The sequence below is a fragment of the Corvus kubaryi genome, unplaced genomic scaffold, assembly GCF_017639235.1.
Source record: "Corvus kubaryi isolate FWS band 111438036 unplaced genomic scaffold, C.kubaryi_AGA036_p1.0 37396, whole genome shotgun sequence".
Taxonomy (NCBI): domain Eukaryota; kingdom Metazoa; phylum Chordata; class Aves; order Passeriformes; family Corvidae; genus Corvus; species Corvus kubaryi.
The window spans coordinates 22829930-22847695 of NW_024581135.1; the positions used below are offsets into that span (position 1 = coordinate 22829930).

General features: G+C 36.6%; 1 protein-coding gene across 5 annotated transcripts in view; it reads left to right on the plus strand.

The window, feature by feature from the left end:
• Window positions 1-17755, plus strand: part of OSBPL6 (oxysterol binding protein like 6) — a 102139-nt gene extending 84384 nt beyond the window's left edge. For all 5 annotated transcript variants that reach the window (XM_042040515.1, XM_042040517.1, XM_042040516.1 and 2 more), the window contains 8 exons: window positions 642-779; window positions 1100-1163; window positions 1760-1838; window positions 3102-3246; window positions 4364-4508; window positions 5501-5627; window positions 6168-6290; window positions 7219-17755. In XM_042040515.1, coding sequence (XP_041896449.1) covers window positions 642-779; window positions 1100-1163; window positions 1760-1838; window positions 3102-3246; window positions 4364-4508; window positions 5501-5627; window positions 6168-6290; window positions 7219-7327 — 930 coding nt within the window. In that variant the 3' untranslated portion in view covers window positions 7328-17755. The remainder of the gene's footprint in view (window positions 1-641; window positions 780-1099; window positions 1164-1759; window positions 1839-3101; window positions 3247-4363; window positions 4509-5500; window positions 5628-6167; window positions 6291-7218) is intronic.
• Window positions 17756-17766: the final 11 nt, after the last annotated feature.

A 17766-nucleotide genomic window follows, 5' to 3' on the forward strand; every position in this document is an offset into this window, starting at 1 on the left:
TTTTCTGAAGTTTTGTTTGGACTTCTGACTGGCTGATCTGATTTTTTTGAAGTCTGCAAATGAGACCTGTAAACTAAATTACCATGGCATGTCACTTAACTTATTACTCCCTGTTAAGCCTGGCTTAGAGATTATTAAATTGTGTTGGGAATATAGACAAGGGGGCTGTTAAGGCTGCACATGTGTGGAAGATCTGGAGATAACTCTGTGTTAAGGGCATCCTAAGTGAGAGCTGTTTATGTCTGGCACTAAATAAAATAGTTCCCATAGGAAAACGGTATGTGATCTTGTAATTAGAATTTGTCACATAATATTTATTCAGAGGAAGAAGGACTAGAGCTGGGCCTGTTTTAGGTCACCAATGATAAGCCTGGTCAAAGGCATACAAACTGTGTCATGTGCTGATTGTCATTTTAAGGGACTGTTGAAAGACTAAATGAGCCCATGGAGAAAAAGAAATTATATCAACAGAAGAAATAAATATTTATACTGGTTCTGGCTGGGATGCATGGCTTCACTCTTAGGCATGCTTCATTAGTCCAGTTTTCACTCCGAGCACAGTGAGTTGTGTGGTACCACACAGTGATGGCACACACACAAGAATGTCTGCCTGTTCTCACGTTCTGGTCTTATTTTTGCAGGTTCTCATAGCTGCCTTTGCAGCATCAGGCTATGCCTCCACATACTTTAGAGCAGGAAGCAAGCCATTTAACCCAGTGCTTGGTGAGACTTACGAATGTATTAGAGAAGACAAAGGATTTCGATTTTTCTCAGAGCAGGTAAAGTTTGTTTCTAGATGGACACACCTGTTAGATTTATATTTTTGGTTCTTCATTTTATAGAATAATCCCATTTTTTCTTTCTAGTTATAATGGTTTACTTTCTTTGGAGTAAATAAGTATTGTTAATATGAGTGGTATTCATTAAATGCTAGAAGGAATAAATTTTTATAATAATCACAAGGAACTGTTTTAACCATTTAAGTTGTATCTGTTTTCATAGCTATGTGGGCTATTTAGTATTTTCATATTGCAATAAAAATTGTACTGTCTTAGGAATGAAAATTAAATGTTTTAAACTCAACCAAACTGTTTTTCAGGTTAGCCACCATCCTCCCATTTCAGCATGTCACTGTGAATCAAAAAACTTTGTGTTTTGGCAAGGTATACTTTTTAATTTTAAAGCATAACTTCTTTTGTATTGTCAAGTAAAAATTTTGTACAAGCTGTGTTGCATTTGGAACTTACTCAGAATTTCTATACTTATTTTTTTGAAGTGACATATTATAAACTCATCTGATTTATTTTACTCCAAATTCTCATTCTTAAGAGTGAGCAGACAAGTTAAAACTTCCCCTGTCACTTGCAGCCTGTTTATACTCTTCTGTTTATAAGGCTTTTACCAATAAAATTACTATTTCTTACAAACACAAGCAGTTCTTTTTACAGTTGAAGAAATAGCTCTTCCTTTCCTTGTATCTACTGGCATGTGCCTTTAATTTGTATTGAATATTTGCACAAGACATTTGACAATCACGCAGCACAGACACAATTCTTAATTAAACTTACTTTTAGTTTTTCTGTCCTAATGTAATTTTCTAGTATTTTTTCCTTTAGTGCTTTCATGGCAAATTCATACTATCTACTGCTCTGTTTTGATTTGGGTAGTCTAACACGGATAGTCTTGTGCCACACAGAGCACTGCAAGGGGGGAGACCGTGGTCATTTCAGTTTTTTAAATCTTTCACTATTATATTCAGATATCAGGTGGAAAAACAAATTCTGGGGGAAATCAATGGAAATTCTGCCAGTTGGAACCTTGAATGTGACTCTTCCAAAGTAAGCTTCTGTCCTCTCTCTTTTTGTTTTCAGTCTTTGGTGCACTCTAGTCTGTGCTGCCTTGTGCATGGGTTGGGGGAAGTGTATGCAGACATCACATGGATTGTACCGGTGAGAGTTGGTGCCTAGCTCTAATCTCTCCTTAGTGTTCAGGTGCAGTTACTGGAGCTTTTTTGAGCCTGAAGATCCTTTTTTGTGTTTGGAGGAAAAATGTACACACTCTCTAGAAAGTGATGGAGAGAGTGGGATAGAAATGTTTCAGGAGAGAGTACCCATGTTTTAAATGTACAAAAGTAGTGATGAGCCCTTCAGAACAAGGCTGCAATGCAGGACTGTCAGCAGCTGATGCTGTTCTAAGGCTCTCACTGCTGCTGAGCGTTCTCTCAGAACAACCAGACCACGAAAGGTCTTTTTTCAAAACGTGGATAAACCAAAATGCGTTCTTCAGATGTTGGCAGAGTAGTGAGAAGCAGTAGCTTCACCCACCAGTAAGACTAGTTGCAGCTTGTAAATCCTAAGAATATGCAAGGAGTGGATACTTTAAACGTCCTCTGTTTTTGCAGTGGTGTTCTTGCTCCTGTACCTTGCAGCCAGCCTTTCTTTCTGCCTCTAACAGCGTAGCATCACTCCACTTCTTTATCCATCTCATGAAATTGACGTAAATGCGCTCTGGAGCAGCTTTGTCTTCTGTCTTCATGCTTTCCCCTAAGCTCTGAAGGAGAATGAGCTTTGCACAATTTAAATTCCTGGTTTTATTCTCTTGTTTGACATTAGAGATGCTCTGACTGGATAGTTGTTACAGAGGGAAAGGGATGATGTGCCAGTGTGCTCCTGGCTTCCTACTTCCTTTTCTTGATCTCCTTTCCATATTTATTTTGTTCTATTTGTGATTTAATTACATTTTCTGCTTATAGCGTCAATTCACCCTTGTGTTGATCTGTGGGTCACTGTCCTGCCCCTACAGGAATTGTGGCTAAAGTACTTTATGCTCTGAGGACAGTGAATATGCCATGCAGGGCTTCAGTGATTCATAATGTATTTATTTGTTGTTTATAGCACCTTTCTGTAGTTCCATACACTGGTGCTTAGGTGAGCTTCTCTAAGGAGGATTAGTAATGTACCCAGATGCAGGACTTTGTCATTTGTGCAGATGATTTTGGGCAATATGGTTTGTTTTTACAATAAAGGAGCAGTGTTTTACTTTTTTGTCACAAGTGATCATGATTAATAGATGTTACCAACTGCTTTTTAATCTGTTCTTAGGTATGGAGATTACTATGTCTGGAACAAAGTCACTACTTGCATACATAATATTCTTAGTGGAAGGAGATGGATAGAACACTACGGAGAGATAACTATCAGAAACACAAAAAGCAGTGTTTGTATTTGTAAACTCACTTTTGTCAAGGTAACATATGGATGCTAATATATATCTTATATACGTACAACTGCGTAATTTGAGGATACATCAAGCTGTTTCTACACTATTCCTGAAGTCCACATTCCACTTTTTATCTTTTATTTCTTTTATCAGTATTCATAAAATGTAAATTGTCAAATGAGAAGGCTATGTCAAGTAGTATGATTCTACTCCGCTGAACATTTGATATCAGTGCGTTCCATTGCTGTATAGCTGTGTGCTGTACTGGTTTTTGATTAAAAATGAAATGTCAGGGTTTTTTTTATATTACCACAAGGAAAACACAAAGTCACTGTACACTACCATGCCATTTTACTTCTCCGTTTACTAGAATTTGTTGGTCAATAATTTATCTCTTTAGATTACATAATGCTGCTTTCATTCATAGTATTTTAATATCCAGCAAGGACCATATATAAAAATAGAACTCTGTATAGCTATGTTACTATCAAGTATTTTCCCTAAAGATAAGTTTGTCTTCATATTGCAACAAAAGATGTCCATTGCAAGATACCATTGCAATGTTAGCAATAGGGTGTCAACATGAATCTGAAATTTCTGTTTTGATGGGTAATCTGAGAATGGGAAACTGGCTCTTGGATGAAGGTGTAAGAGCTAAATGTGTCTAAGAAGAGCAAAACAGAGAAGAGAATCAGAGAAGAAACAATTAACAAGTAACACTGACTGTATGTCTTCCCTTCTGTAGTGTTCAACACCCATCAAAGAATTCCCATACAAGTACAGGTATATTCAGTACTTCCTCATATAGGAAGAGGAGTGTTAGCTGGCTCTGATGGGCAAAGGGTCATTTTTGCAGAACTGTTTGGGATTTGGGTTAATGACTGACAGTGTAGTTCCCAGATGTGCAGATAATTTAAATACTTTTATGTCAAAACCACATAGCAAATTATGCAGACTTTCTCCTATACTAAATCAGTTAGTGTTAGGACCATATGATTTTCAATTTTGGTTTTCTTAGTTCCAGGTGAGCTGTTCCAACACAGAATTTGGACAGTCAGCACCACATGCCGAGATCCATTGTGTATTGGTGCAATGGGGTGTTGGAAAAGCAATGTGAGCTAATAATCCTTGATTAAACTTGCAGGTGAACTACTGGAATTCCAATGTAAATGAGGTCCAGGGTGTTGTGATAGATCAAGAAGGGAAGGTGGTTCACCGCCTTTTTGGAAAGTGGCACGAAGGCCTCTATTGTGGGGTTGCACCTTCAGCCAAATGCATATGGAGGCCAGGTAAGAAGCTTGTAATAAGCTCTGGAAGGTGTTGTAGAGTAAGCTTAAACTATGTGAAACTGTTTTGCCCTTCATTTTAAATACACAAAATGCTACTAAGAAATTAAAATTCCTAGCTAGACAAATAAACGAGAATTTACATAACTTTATCATAATGGTAAATAGAAATGTTCTTACGGGGCAAAATCTTTTACATCTCAGTCTGACTCCTGGTCAAATGTGCTGGGATCTTGGGGTCAACAGAAGAATAAAATTAAGAAAAAAATTGGGCATCTGGGCTGGCCTGTCTGCCTTCTTACAGAGAGCAGGGTAACTTGTTTGGATTCAACAAATAGGGGTTTATTGAGTTTGTTGTCTTAATGCTTTATTAGCCTAAAGGATTGGTCTTCAGAGACAGAGAACACCTGGGACTTTCAGGATCTAATTTCAACTTCCTGCTTGCTTACAGGCCTGAGGTTGAATTAGTCATTCTTTGCACCTGTATCTTTCATATGTGCATTTCCAGGAATTACTGTTCTTAGAATTTTGAATCCTACTTTGTATTTTTGCTGTTTTGAACCCTACTTTGCACCCTGCTCTCTGTGATGTCGGTTCTGACTCCTCATAGTGCCGAATCAGTCTGTGAGTGTGTGTTAAGTTCCAAAATGAACTCTAAATATCAGTTAAGGTTAGGTTTTAGACACACATTCGATAAGCCCACTTTCTGGGGAACAGGAAATTGTTTTTAACTTGAAAATATTGAAAACATTAGCTTTTATTTAAAATAGAAGGAAGAGCATAGAAGTTTTGAATCTGTTAATCTCTGCAGGATAAGCAGTTGAAATTAATATTTAGTGAATTTTGTTTCACCTAGAAAATAGCTTTTGGTGCTTTTTAATTGTAAGAGTAAAATATATTAATTATTTTTCTGTTAAAAGTTTATCAGTAAAGGAATCTCTTGCATATTTAGAGTAATAGCTTAAAAAGCTTTTTTCTTTCTCTTATGTATTCAGGCTCCATGCCAACCAATTATGAGCGTTATTATGGCTTCACCAGGTTTGCTATTGAGCTCAATGAATTAGATCCTTTACTGAAAGATCTTCTTCCTGCAACAGATGCACGATTCAGGCCAGATCAAAGGCAAGAATGCTTATTTATACACTTAATATTTGGTGGGTCCAAGGCTGAGCTTGACTGAGTCTTGAATTTTGTCTGTATTTTCACTACAGTCTGAATTAAGCTGTGGAGGATTCTGCTAGTAAAGAAGATAGTATTGCACTCAAATTTCTGCTTAACACAGCTGAGGGAAATTTGAAATCTTCTTGTTGATGCAGTAGAGCTACAGTGCAACCTTGGGGCAGATTCCTCATAAAAAACCTGAAAAACAGGCTCTGAAATATCATGTACTTCTGCTATGAATGGAAGCAACACTAATTCCGTCCAAATTCTCTGTTCATAGTTCTTCAGTGTTTGTGATATGCTGAAGTTACTGAACAAAGTGTGTGCCTTAGGCTATAGGTCAGGTACACGTAGCTGGGGAGTCGCATCTCAGCCTGGATCTGAAAGTACAACACCGACAACACACTTGGCTTCTGCTTGTCTTTTGTGATGACTGGTGCTGGAAAATCCCTTGGACCAGACACTGTGTGATTGCTATAGGGCCTGCTGTTATTCCTACAGGCTTCTGGAGGAAGGAAACATAGAAGCAGCAGCATCTGAGAAACAAAGAATAGAGGAACTCCAGAGAGCTCGGAGGCGGTACATGGAAGAAAATGGCATTGAATATGTACCCAAATTTTTTAAGTGAGTCTATTCATTGGAGTAGTAAGTCTCTGTTTTTTATACTATAACTGGATGAAGTACTACAAGAATTGCCACCAACACAGACTGATAATCATGAAAGTGTGGAAAGTTGCAGTTTTAAGAAGATAATTAGATACCTGATACCTGCTTCTTTGAAGCAATTTTTACACAGTTAAGCTTCATAATTGAATGATCCTTTTCCCATAATGGGCCTCAGCTATACAAGCCTTCCTACTGAAGTGGAATTACAAGTATAATATTAGGATCTAAGATTTAACTAGGGCTTTTTTAAAGTCATTGCATAGACAAGTAACACCGTGGGGCCTGAGCAACCACATCATACATATATATAACATGTATATATAAATGTATATGTATACAGTAAATATGTATTTATTTTTGAATGGAGGTGGTTTTTTGTTGGCTGTTTTTAATAAGCATTCTTCTGAAACAAGGAATAGTCATGCCAAGTAGGCTCATGTTTAGCATGGGGAATCAAAAGTGAAAAGACTGAATGTGCCTGATGCAGTTGTACCATAATATAAGCAAAATACAGACAAGACAAAAAACCAAATGGTTAAAGGTTTACATCCTGCAAACTATATCTATTGGATAATCCTCTTCACATAATCAGAATCTGTAGTGGCCGAAGGGGTTTTATGTGGCTCTAAGACCTGCTCACACAGATCAGACAACAGATTCTCAGTCGTGGCTGTTTTCTCTGTCTTCCACTTTTGATATAGCTGGAGGTTGATTTTGCCTTTAAATTCCTGACTTGTGTCCTTTAGATACATGAAATTTGATTTAATATTGGGTTAGATCAGAGAGGTGCAGAATTTGATTTTATATTGCGTAAGAGCAGTATCTATGGTTAAAACTTTTTTCCTCTCTTTATCTCTCACTCTATTTTTTTTCCCCCTTTCTACAGAAAAGTTATTGACGCTAATCAAAGAGAAGCCTGGGTTACCAATGAAACCTACTGGGAACTGCGAAAGGATCCTGGCTTTAGTAAAGTAGACATTCCCGTACTCTGGTAAACTGAGAATGTAGACCTAGTAAACATATCACTCTGAAGATAAAAATAACTATGCACAATATGTTTCTTATAGCTAAGTGTGGTTTGTGGGTCTACAGAAAAACCATATCATACGCATTTATATTCATCTTTATAATGGACTTTTGGAAGTGCATTAGACCAGGCCCCTGACCGCTTCTGGATCTTTCTAATTTTGCAGCAGCCATTAAAACTAAAAAAAAAAGGAAAAAAAAAGGAAACAGAAACCTTTTAAAGTTTCATACACTGAAAATTCAGAAATAAAGAAGCAGATGAGTTATCCAAAGTCACTCGGAAGAGGTGGTAAGCGCAAAACTGCAACCGGTGCTTTAAACAGACATTAAGAGTAATACAATTTAAATTAAAAAAAAAAAAGGAAGAAAAAGAGAAAAAAAATCCATTTTATTTCAACTATTTTTGTTAAAAACTCTTGGGTCACAACACTGTCATTTCTGGCTTCAGGTTAGTCCTTTGGTGTGATGTGCTTGGACTGGCCTTTGTCAAAAAGATATGCTTTTCTGGAAGCTGTTCCCAGTCATATGCCATTGTTCATGCCTTAACAAAATATGAAGATGTACAGTAAGTAATTTTAAAATATCTATGCTTAGGCTTGTGTGAAGGGCAGATTTTTAAAGCTCTAGAATTTTATCACAATATAAATACTGGAAGACCTGCATTATTTGAAATCAAAAGATAACCAAACATCTAACTGTATTTCAGAGGTATGAGATCTACTGTACATGCTTTAGCTTTGGGATGCTGACTGTATAATCAGACTGAAAAGAAACTGCTGGCTGGTTGAATTTCAATTTTGGTAAATGCATATGAATTCCTAGTCAGAAAGTTCATATTCTAAATGACTGATGCTGAGATGCAGTCATCATTTTTAGTACTGGCTGGACATTGACCTCACAGTGAATCTCATTTTCCCATAACTGTTTATACAATTAGAAATCCCTGAAGCTTTGCAACAGTGTTAAAAGCACAGAAAGATATCATGCGAAGGTTTCTGGCTTCTCTCCAGAAGCTGGATAGGATTGTAAATGCAACTGTTTTCTGCCACACACACTGTTTATTTTCCTGGCTCTGTTTTTTTCCCCATCCACTTTTTTAATCTAAATTTATGTTTGAGAGTATGGCAGAGGCTCCCATGTGTTGTAGCTAACAACTTCTACTTGTGTTGCCAAAATAGCTTTTGTGCAAAATTATACTTTACATTTTTTCATAAAGTGGTTCTGTATTTTTTGATTAAAAACAAAGTCTCTTTATGTGTTGCTAAGCCTCAGTTAATATAAGTGGGAGAAGACTTGGCACCTTCTGTTTGAAAATCGCTGAAACATAAAATGGTAGGAGGGCAGATTTTAATAAAAGAAAAACCAGTAATTTATTAGATAAAAACGACATTCCATATGGTATGATCTAGTCTTCCATTTATGCATGTGTTACACATCTCACCACTGATGATAGGTTAGATTTCATGCATAGACTCTGTATTCCTTTGTGTGCATATGTAACATACAATTTTTCTATTTAAGATTGATTCCAGTCCTGAGACCAAAAACAAAATTACTAGATAGGTATGTGATCTGCCAGCAGAGCTGCTCGAACAGTTCTCACTGCATTACCACACATCCCCAGCTCTCAGCCTGCTTCTTCCTTTTTCAGAGTCAGGTCCCTATACAACTGAGATTACTTTGGTTATTTAATATTAATTTAGTTCTCCCTGTTGACTAGTAGGGCAACTAGCTACTAATCAGTTCCAGTTTTGTCACACAATTCTGTTGTCAGAAAGAACTATAAAAAACTACAGAAAATACTAAGTAGACTTTTTATGAATTGTGAATGCTCATGAATTTCTTATAAAAATTTGGTATAAAAATCCCTGTGTAGATTAATGGGATTTCTTCCACAGAAAATTTTATGTTGTTCAAAGAATGTTATCTTTCTCTTTCCTAGTTGAACCTAGTCTGATTTATTCTTATTTTAGTTCTGCAATTGTTATAAGAAAATGAAAATATATCAAAGTTGGTTTTTAAAATAATTGGTTAACATCATCCTACTTGCTTTAAAGACATTACACTAGGAGTCAAATTGGCGCATTGTGTGTAAAATAGCAATTAATTTTTTTCTGTCATTTTCTTTAAAACCAACTCTATTAAACTTTGTCCATCTTTTGCTCCAGTCTTTGTGTGCAGTTCACCATGATATTAGGAAGTATTATGTGTGTATGACTTCAAGTACACTTGAGGGACCGAACTGCATGTCCTCAAATCTTTAATTTAAATGCAGAGAGAAGGACTTTAGTTTTACAGTGTTCTCATAGTGCTCTGTGAATGCCATTATTTGCAATGCAAACTGAAACTTGGTGGACACTGAAAATGCTATCACTGAATTGTTTTTTACAATTGTTTATTTGACACTCATTGAAAGAAAAATAATACTAACATTTTTAAAATTTAGAAAATCTGTGATATACTAAATCTTTCTATTAAAAAGGCACTTTCTAAGCCTAGCGGATGTTAAATTAGTTAATTAGTAAGTAGAAAAGACACAAAATGATGCAACACAAGATATTTGCAATCTATATCAGAAATGAAAAAGTTCAAGCAGATGCACCATAAAGCAGTTTCTTGTTGTGCAGAATTCTCTGTGTTCTGTGCAAAATCTGATATTGCATTTGTCCTTTAACATTGGGAGACATCATGGTATATTTTGTGCTGTTTCTAAAGAGGATAGGTCTGAGGGCTTGTATCCAAATTATAACTTTTAGTCAGCCTGTGACATTTCACAGCACTGAGTCAGAGGGGATAGTGAGTTTTCCACACCCCCTGCCCACGTAGTGCAGAATGGAGTATCCCATGCTGCAAAGAGTGCACAGCTGGCTGTTTTGCAGCCTGGCACCTTTTGTAAATGCCTGCTGGTTTTTGGCAGGGCTGCTGCTCAGACACCCCTTCCCAGCATGTGGGATTTTTCTGCTCCAGGAGCAGACCTTTTCACTTCTATTGAACCTCGTGAAGTGTATCCTAGCCCGGTCCTCAAGCTGAGCAGTGTCCTTCTGGTTGAAGCTTTGCCATTTGGTGTGCCATCTCATCCTCCTAATTTGATGTCATCTGTGAACTAGTTATCATGTAGTCTTACGTCCTTGTCCAGGTCACTGGTGAGATGTTGATTGACATGGCCACAGAACCGGCCCCTGCAGGGCTGTCCTCATTGCTGGCTGCCAGCAGGGCATAAACCATTGATCAGTGAGTGCCCTTCAAGCAGGGATTCAAGCAGTTTTCAGCCCAACTCACTCCGTTCATCCAGTCAGTATTTCCTTTTGGAAGGCATGAAAATACTATCCAACTCAGTAGATGTAATTGCTATATGTTTGGTAGGTGTTGAAAATTAGTGTAAATCAATTGACATGTAAAACTTTTTATGCAATTTAAGAAGTTCTTTCACTTCAAAGACATATGCTTTTCTCCTGTGTTTTCTCAAAACACTTATTTCTGTATAAAAATGCACAATTCATATGTTTTAGTTTCACAATAATGAGCTGTACTTTCTATTAATACTTTAAAAGTGTACCTTAATTTCCTTGTTCTGGTACTTCAGATATGATAGGGTAATAGTAGCTATTTTCATCAAATGCAATGTCTTACAAAGACTTAAATAGCTTAATTCTTATTTTAGATCAGTATTATCAAGATGGCAAATTTTTTGGCATATTAGAAATTTTTGTCTCACAGGAAAAGACAATTTGAATATGAATTGATTTTCATGAAGTATCACTGTGATTAAAAAGTCATCTAGGCACCCATTTCAGTTTTAGACAGATGTAAGTTGCATGAAATAAACGTTTTTTTATTTGGCTTTAAAAGTGCAATTCCCACTATAATAGTCTTCTCATCATACAAATAATGTTACCCTTCTTTTTTCTCATTTTGAACTTCTGACTCTGAATTAGCCTGTATGGCATCTGTGGGTTTTATGTGAGCAGCACACGCCAGGCATGTGTCAAGTACTGCAGTATGTATACATGGCACAGTGTTGCAAGATACAATCTTTAATTCCCTACTGAACACTGTCAGTGCTTTATGGCAACAAATTGCACAAACCTTAAGGCGCACTAGGAGCCAGTGCTGGTCCTCCCCCCATGGGCACCTGGCGAGCACCTTGTATCTGGGCCATGTCCTCTGTTTCCCATGGACAGAATGGGATTTTCTCATCTCTCACCAGTGGAGCCCAGCACAACTGCAGTCTTACATCTTCTCCTCAAAAAATGCCCTGGAGGGGAGGAGAGGTTTCATTTGCAACTGCACAATAACCAAGAGGGCTGAAAATACCAATTCTCTGTTTTGCAAAACTTGCTTTCACTAGCAAAGGTCTATTAGTATAGGAAAGGTTTGTGTGGTCTCCTTGTTTTACAGGATTTTAGACATTGTCTGGTTCAACAATAAACAGTAGCTATTTTACATGCTTTGGCTGCAGCTGTAATCTGAAGAATGAACATTTTTAGATGTCATTAGTAATACTGGAGCTGCATAATGAAAGCAAAGGAGAGTTTTTCAGATTAAGTGCACCTGAGAGTGTATTTGTATTCATACGCTAAAATGATAGGACGGGTTAAGCTAGAGAATTTTGCCCACCTATGGGAATAAGATTAATGTTGACAAAAGTGTATCAGAAGCACTGGAATGGCCTCACTGGTAACCTTGTGTTATCCACAGACCCATGAGAAAGCTAAGGAAATTTACTATGTCATAACCACTTACTTACCTTGGCAGCTACAGGGGCTGAACAACACTACCTTGGTCTTTCTTTCTGTCTGTCGTTAAGAAACAGTCATCAAAACTGTGTGAAACTTGAATTTACACTTCAGTGCATATATTGATAAATTTGAGGTATATTTAGTATAAAAAGTAGTATCATTTTCTACTTTACCATTCCTAGTTACTTCTACGGTAATTCTGATACCAGTCAGTATTTTCATGAAGAAAGGGGTTTTTTTCTTTTTTTTTTTTTTTTAACAGAAAAATCTAGACTGTGCTAATAAAGGTATAATTATTCCTGGGGAGAGTATCTCCATATGCTCCATTAGAACAGTGACTGGCACCCAGGAGAATGCTGCAAATCTAAGCAAGGTCAGAGAAATGGCTTATTTACAGCAATTTATCTTATTTTTGTATTATATATTGTAAGGAGTCTACTTACAAAACGAAATACATTATTTACTCTTTAAACTAGGGTATGTAAAACACCTTTATTCATTGGCTTTAGTGTAAACTATATATTTCTTTCACTAAACTGAAAAGTATCTTTATAAAATGATTTTTATACAGTTTCTTGCAAGTTGAAAAAGTAACATTGTATTTCATATACCAGCCTCCTCCTTTGTCAATTTTTGTGGTGTTTTAAACTCATCATCTTTCATTTTTTTTAAATTACTTTCCTTGCAGTCTTTGTCAAACCTCAGAAAAGAAAAGTGAGGGAGAGACAACAATGCAGAATGGTGAAACTAGTCACAGAAGCTCTGTCAGTGTGACATGTAATAAAACAGAAAGTTTTTAACTTGTAGGAATTAAAATGTCAGCAGAGCTGCTGGACCCGTTTCGGGCTGGTTATTTTAATACCATTTTTCTTTCCACTGATCCATGACAGCATGAAAAAAGGGAAGATTGGAGACATTGGCTCAGAATTAATGCTGAAGGTGAAGGGAAGTTTTTACTCCTTTTATAAATAAAAAATGACTGTAGCCAGCATTTGGCTGAAGGTGTCTTGGTAACATGGAAAAAGAGAGTTACATAGTCTGAATCTATAATCAGCAGTGTGTAATATATTCTTTCTGACCTATGAATAATTCATTGATCTATGGTAAAGCTACTTATTGGTACTCCTGGAGCAATGATTCAGCTGTCTCCTGTGAAACACTAAAATGTATTTTCATATTGGCTGCTACTTTTAGTGGTCTGCATTAATGAAAGAAGATATCTTATGCTAGTGTATAATGTTGCTGGCCCAGAACATTAGGCATGCAAAATGGGAAGAGGTGAGGAAATCCCTTCAAAAACTGAGAAGTGGGTAACTTCTCTGAGAATCAAAACGATGTGCTATACAAGAGCAGCACACAGTGGCAAATATTCCACCAGAACTGTTCTTCACTGAGGTACTTGGCTTCTGGTGCTGGTCAGTGTAGCCACACATGCAACCTCTTGTTCTGAAATTGCATCTCTTTTTAGGATTGTGCTTGTGTCCCATGGGTTCGTTTGTCATGCCCACCAAGAATAACCAGTGCTTGAGTCAGGACCGCAAACTCAGATTTCTTGTCTAGTAGTCCTGTGCTGAATACTCTCTCTTTCTTTGTTAAATTCACCTCAACAAGGATTCTTATAGTAACATTAACATAGTGAATACAAGGTTAATCCTCAGTATTTTCCAGGTAAAGGAAAATTTAGGATAGCTTCTTTAACTACGTGGAAGAAGTACAGATGAGATCTTCTATTATGCTTGTATTTGCTTAATATTTTATAAAATATTTTGAGACTGGATCACAATAAATATATTAAAATTACTTTATCACCTGTCTTGAAGTTGCCATTGAAAATTGTCATTCCAATTTGAGGTTAGAAAATAAGTTTATTTAATTTTTGAAAAAAGTGCTACTGGTATTCTTTAGGGGTTAAGATACAGTATAACAAATTCAGATCACAATCAATTTTATTTTCCGCTGAGTCTCACAGAAGACCTGACTGAGCAGAAAAATAAGTGCTGATGAATGTATTTTGGTATGCAGTCATAAATGCAAAATGACAAGTTCTACCTTAGTACCCTTTCTCTCTAGTTAGAAAAGACACTGTTCTTGTTCCTTTTTAATCATTTCTAGACTATTTATTTTCAAGCATTTTTTCCACACTAAGAATTAATCACATGAAGTTTGAGTTTTAAAAAGTAAACCATGTTTGGAATTCTGCAGACATGAAGAGCGGAGTTCATGTCACACTAAATGTCCACTTCTCAGGGTGGACCACTAAAATTTCACCCTTGGGCCAAAAATAAGTATCAGTGGGCTTTGTATATGGATTTGTGTCTATGTTATTTACTGTAAAGTAAGAAATCAAGCTGCCAGCATCTGATGTCTGAAATATTTTTCTCCCCGAATTGTGTAGCAAGTTAGCTGTTCTTTATCTGTTACTGCTAGATTGTCTGAAGTGGATACTTTAATTTAGCACGTGAAAAGCCATCATAAAATTAAACTACTGTGGTATCAAGAAAGAGTATTATGGCAGTTCTGTGCTAGGATATTATGTATATTTTATTTGTTGCAGTCAGTAGCAAGACTCTTCTCTGGGTCTCTATCTACTTTTCTTTGTATAATTAACTGGTGGTTTATGATTTCTCAGTATTTCAACAGCAAAGAATTCTGTATTTTCTCTCACTTTTGCACAAAGCTAATATAAATTGGGAATAATGTCACACTTTTTTTGGTGTGATTAGATGCCATGCGCACATGTATGAAATGTAGTAAATGTTACTATTTTTACCTTGCTCAGATTCTGAGAATGCCATTAGAAGAGCAAGGTTTAGATTAATTTGTCAGTTTTATACTGCCTTACTGAGTTTGTTTGCTTTTAACAACCTTTCAGGTGGTAGATTGCCCTGTGCCAATTCTTTAGCAGGCCAAAATGTCAAAACCTAAACAGCTAAAAGAGCATTCTTTGCTGATTGCCTGTATCCCTGTGCTAGTTCTGAAAAAACCCCAACCATATCTGTTGGTTCCTTCCGCATGTCTTTGGGTAGCTTACTTGTAAAAGGAGATCCTCAGAGTCTTTCCACTGTGATTATCCTATTATGTCAGCTACAAAGGCAAGCAGAAACTTGCTTTGTGGTTTTTAAGATTAATTTAAAGGCAAAAAGTTGCTTTTTAGAAGCATAACATATAGAGCCAGTGCTACTTTTGAGTAGTGGGTAGATAGTGTCTGTTTTAAAGGGAAATCACAGACTGTAATGAGAAAGGGTCTGAGTAATTAGATGCACCAAATAAAATTTTTTCTGTTGTTTGAAAGCAATAGAAAAAATTTACTTAAGGGAAAGAAAGACAGTGAGAAGCATTTATGCACCCAGCTACCCAAATGTTGCAGAATGCATTGTTTTTTGAGTACTTTAGTATTAAACCTCACATGCAGGACTCACAGTTTTATACTCAAAAGTTTGCTGTGGACTTCCATAATGAGATGAAGAAGTATAGGATACTGGAAAAAAAAATCAGTACCATAATTTCTAAGTAACTCTAAATAATAGAAAAATGACTTGCAGATATTTGTAGTGAAAATTATATAAGCTGCTTATAGTGTCGCAATTCTTAAAAGCATAAATTTGGTCCTTCATAGTACATTCAGTAATTTAACATTAAAAAAACAAAGTTAATTGTTCTTGATTGATTTCCTGCAAATGCATTCATCTGTGCTTGACTATTCACAAGTTTAGGATGTCTTCATTATGATTCTTCTTTACATCTTATTAATTCTGATTCCAAATATGGGCTGATTATGCCTGTAAAAGCAATTTTATTTCTTATGGTTAGTAAACATCATCAGCTGAGGAGCAATACAGAAAGGATGTAATTTGCATATTCCAAATCTATAGAATTTTATTTCACTGCAAGAGTTTGTCAGCAATGCACATGAGATTTTCTCCTGATCCATCTGCTTGGACTCTGACGTTGCACAGGCATCAATGCACACTTAGCATTACCATTGCAAACAGTTCTCATTTAAATCAGCTTAAAAGATGTAGATGCTTAAGTTCAGATAAAAATGCTGAACATTCCTAAGGAAGCAATGTGCTGGTTTACCTGCTTACCCCAGGCTTTGTAGCACTTGATTTCTAATTCCTACGTGCTTAAACAAATGAGCACCTACGCAGAGGCTGAGCTGCTGTTGGTACTCCATTCTCTGTTGAACCCAGTGAGCTTCCAGGTGAGTGGATGATCCAGCTACCTAAATCTATTTCAGCTGTAGGCCTAATATGCAGTCAAGCCTAGGTATTCAACTAGTGCCCTTAAGCTTAATTTCAAGCATGTGCACCATGTTGTGGAAGATAAATTGTGTGAAATACAGTTGGTTTGACTGCTTGCCACTCTGAGCAATATATTCGACTTTCCTTTGACTCTCTTGCGTTTTGGAACCTTATTCTGGAGCTTGTAGTTTTTAAAAACAAGTTAACTTCATGTCTCTGCAAAGCTCAATTAGGTATGACATTTGGAATAAAGAACAGTACATTAAAACAATTACAATTCATCATATTATGTCTCATTCTGGCAAGCTTAATTGTAAGAGTATTTGCAATCCCTATTCCTGTTTCCCTATACTTTCCCCGGGATGGTGCCAGCCCAGAGCTGAGGGTTGCTAGTACTGTAGGCCAGTCAAAAAAAGGAGTCTAACCTTTCTGATTTGTGGAGAAGGGGGTGGCTGACTAAGAGCACGCTCTTAATCTCAGCCTGGAAAAGGATGAATGTGAGAAAGTGCCTCTCTCTGTCTAGGCTTTAGCACATACATAGAATTGCTTTTTTTGGTATGTTGAGTTCTCTGGCTACTTCTGAGATTAAACCTAGCCAGGAAAGAGCAGTAATAAAACAGTTTTAAGTTTCCATGTAATGCAGCTGCAACACTTATTCTGTGTCTTTGCACTTGTAATTTGGTTTTGAACGTAGTGTTGTAGTAATCCATAGAGCAGATGAGGCCTCACACTGACTACCTCTCATGCAATAAAACCCAAGCTCATTCAGTAGTTAATGTTGATTACAGTTAAGCATCCTTTGGCCACATGATTCAGGGAGGTGGTAGTGGGGGAAGTAGTAAACAAGAAATAGTAATTAAGACTTTATTCCAGTGATGTATGTGGTATACATGATACCCATAATACCAGCTCCAACTGAAGGAGGTCCTACAGCTTCTGGTAGGAAATAAAAAGTGAATTTGGCTATGCTATAGTTTTTGTTGTGCTCTAAAATGTAACAAAAGATGTCATCTGTTTCCTTCAGGCTAAGTCAGATTACCAGGATATTGTGTCCAAAACATACACACAATTCTAATTTTTGAGGAAACACGATGCTCTTTTACCTGTTGCAATGTAATTGGATAATGCATGTACAAATGACTTGTGTAGCCTGCCAATGAATGTTGCTAATGCCTTACCAAAAAAAAAAAAAAAAGATAAAGCATATTTTTTGTATTTTTTTTTCCTCGGAGGCAAATCCAAACAATGCTAGATTTGGGAAACTGTTTACTGAAAAGCATTTTCTAATAGATCTCTGAAGAAGTGCAATTGTATAATTACTATTGTTCAGTGCATACAGTACATTGTCTCCATCACTCTGTACACTGCTGCTATTAGTGCTTGTTCTAATAAATCTCAATGTACACTGTTTAAACTACTGTCATC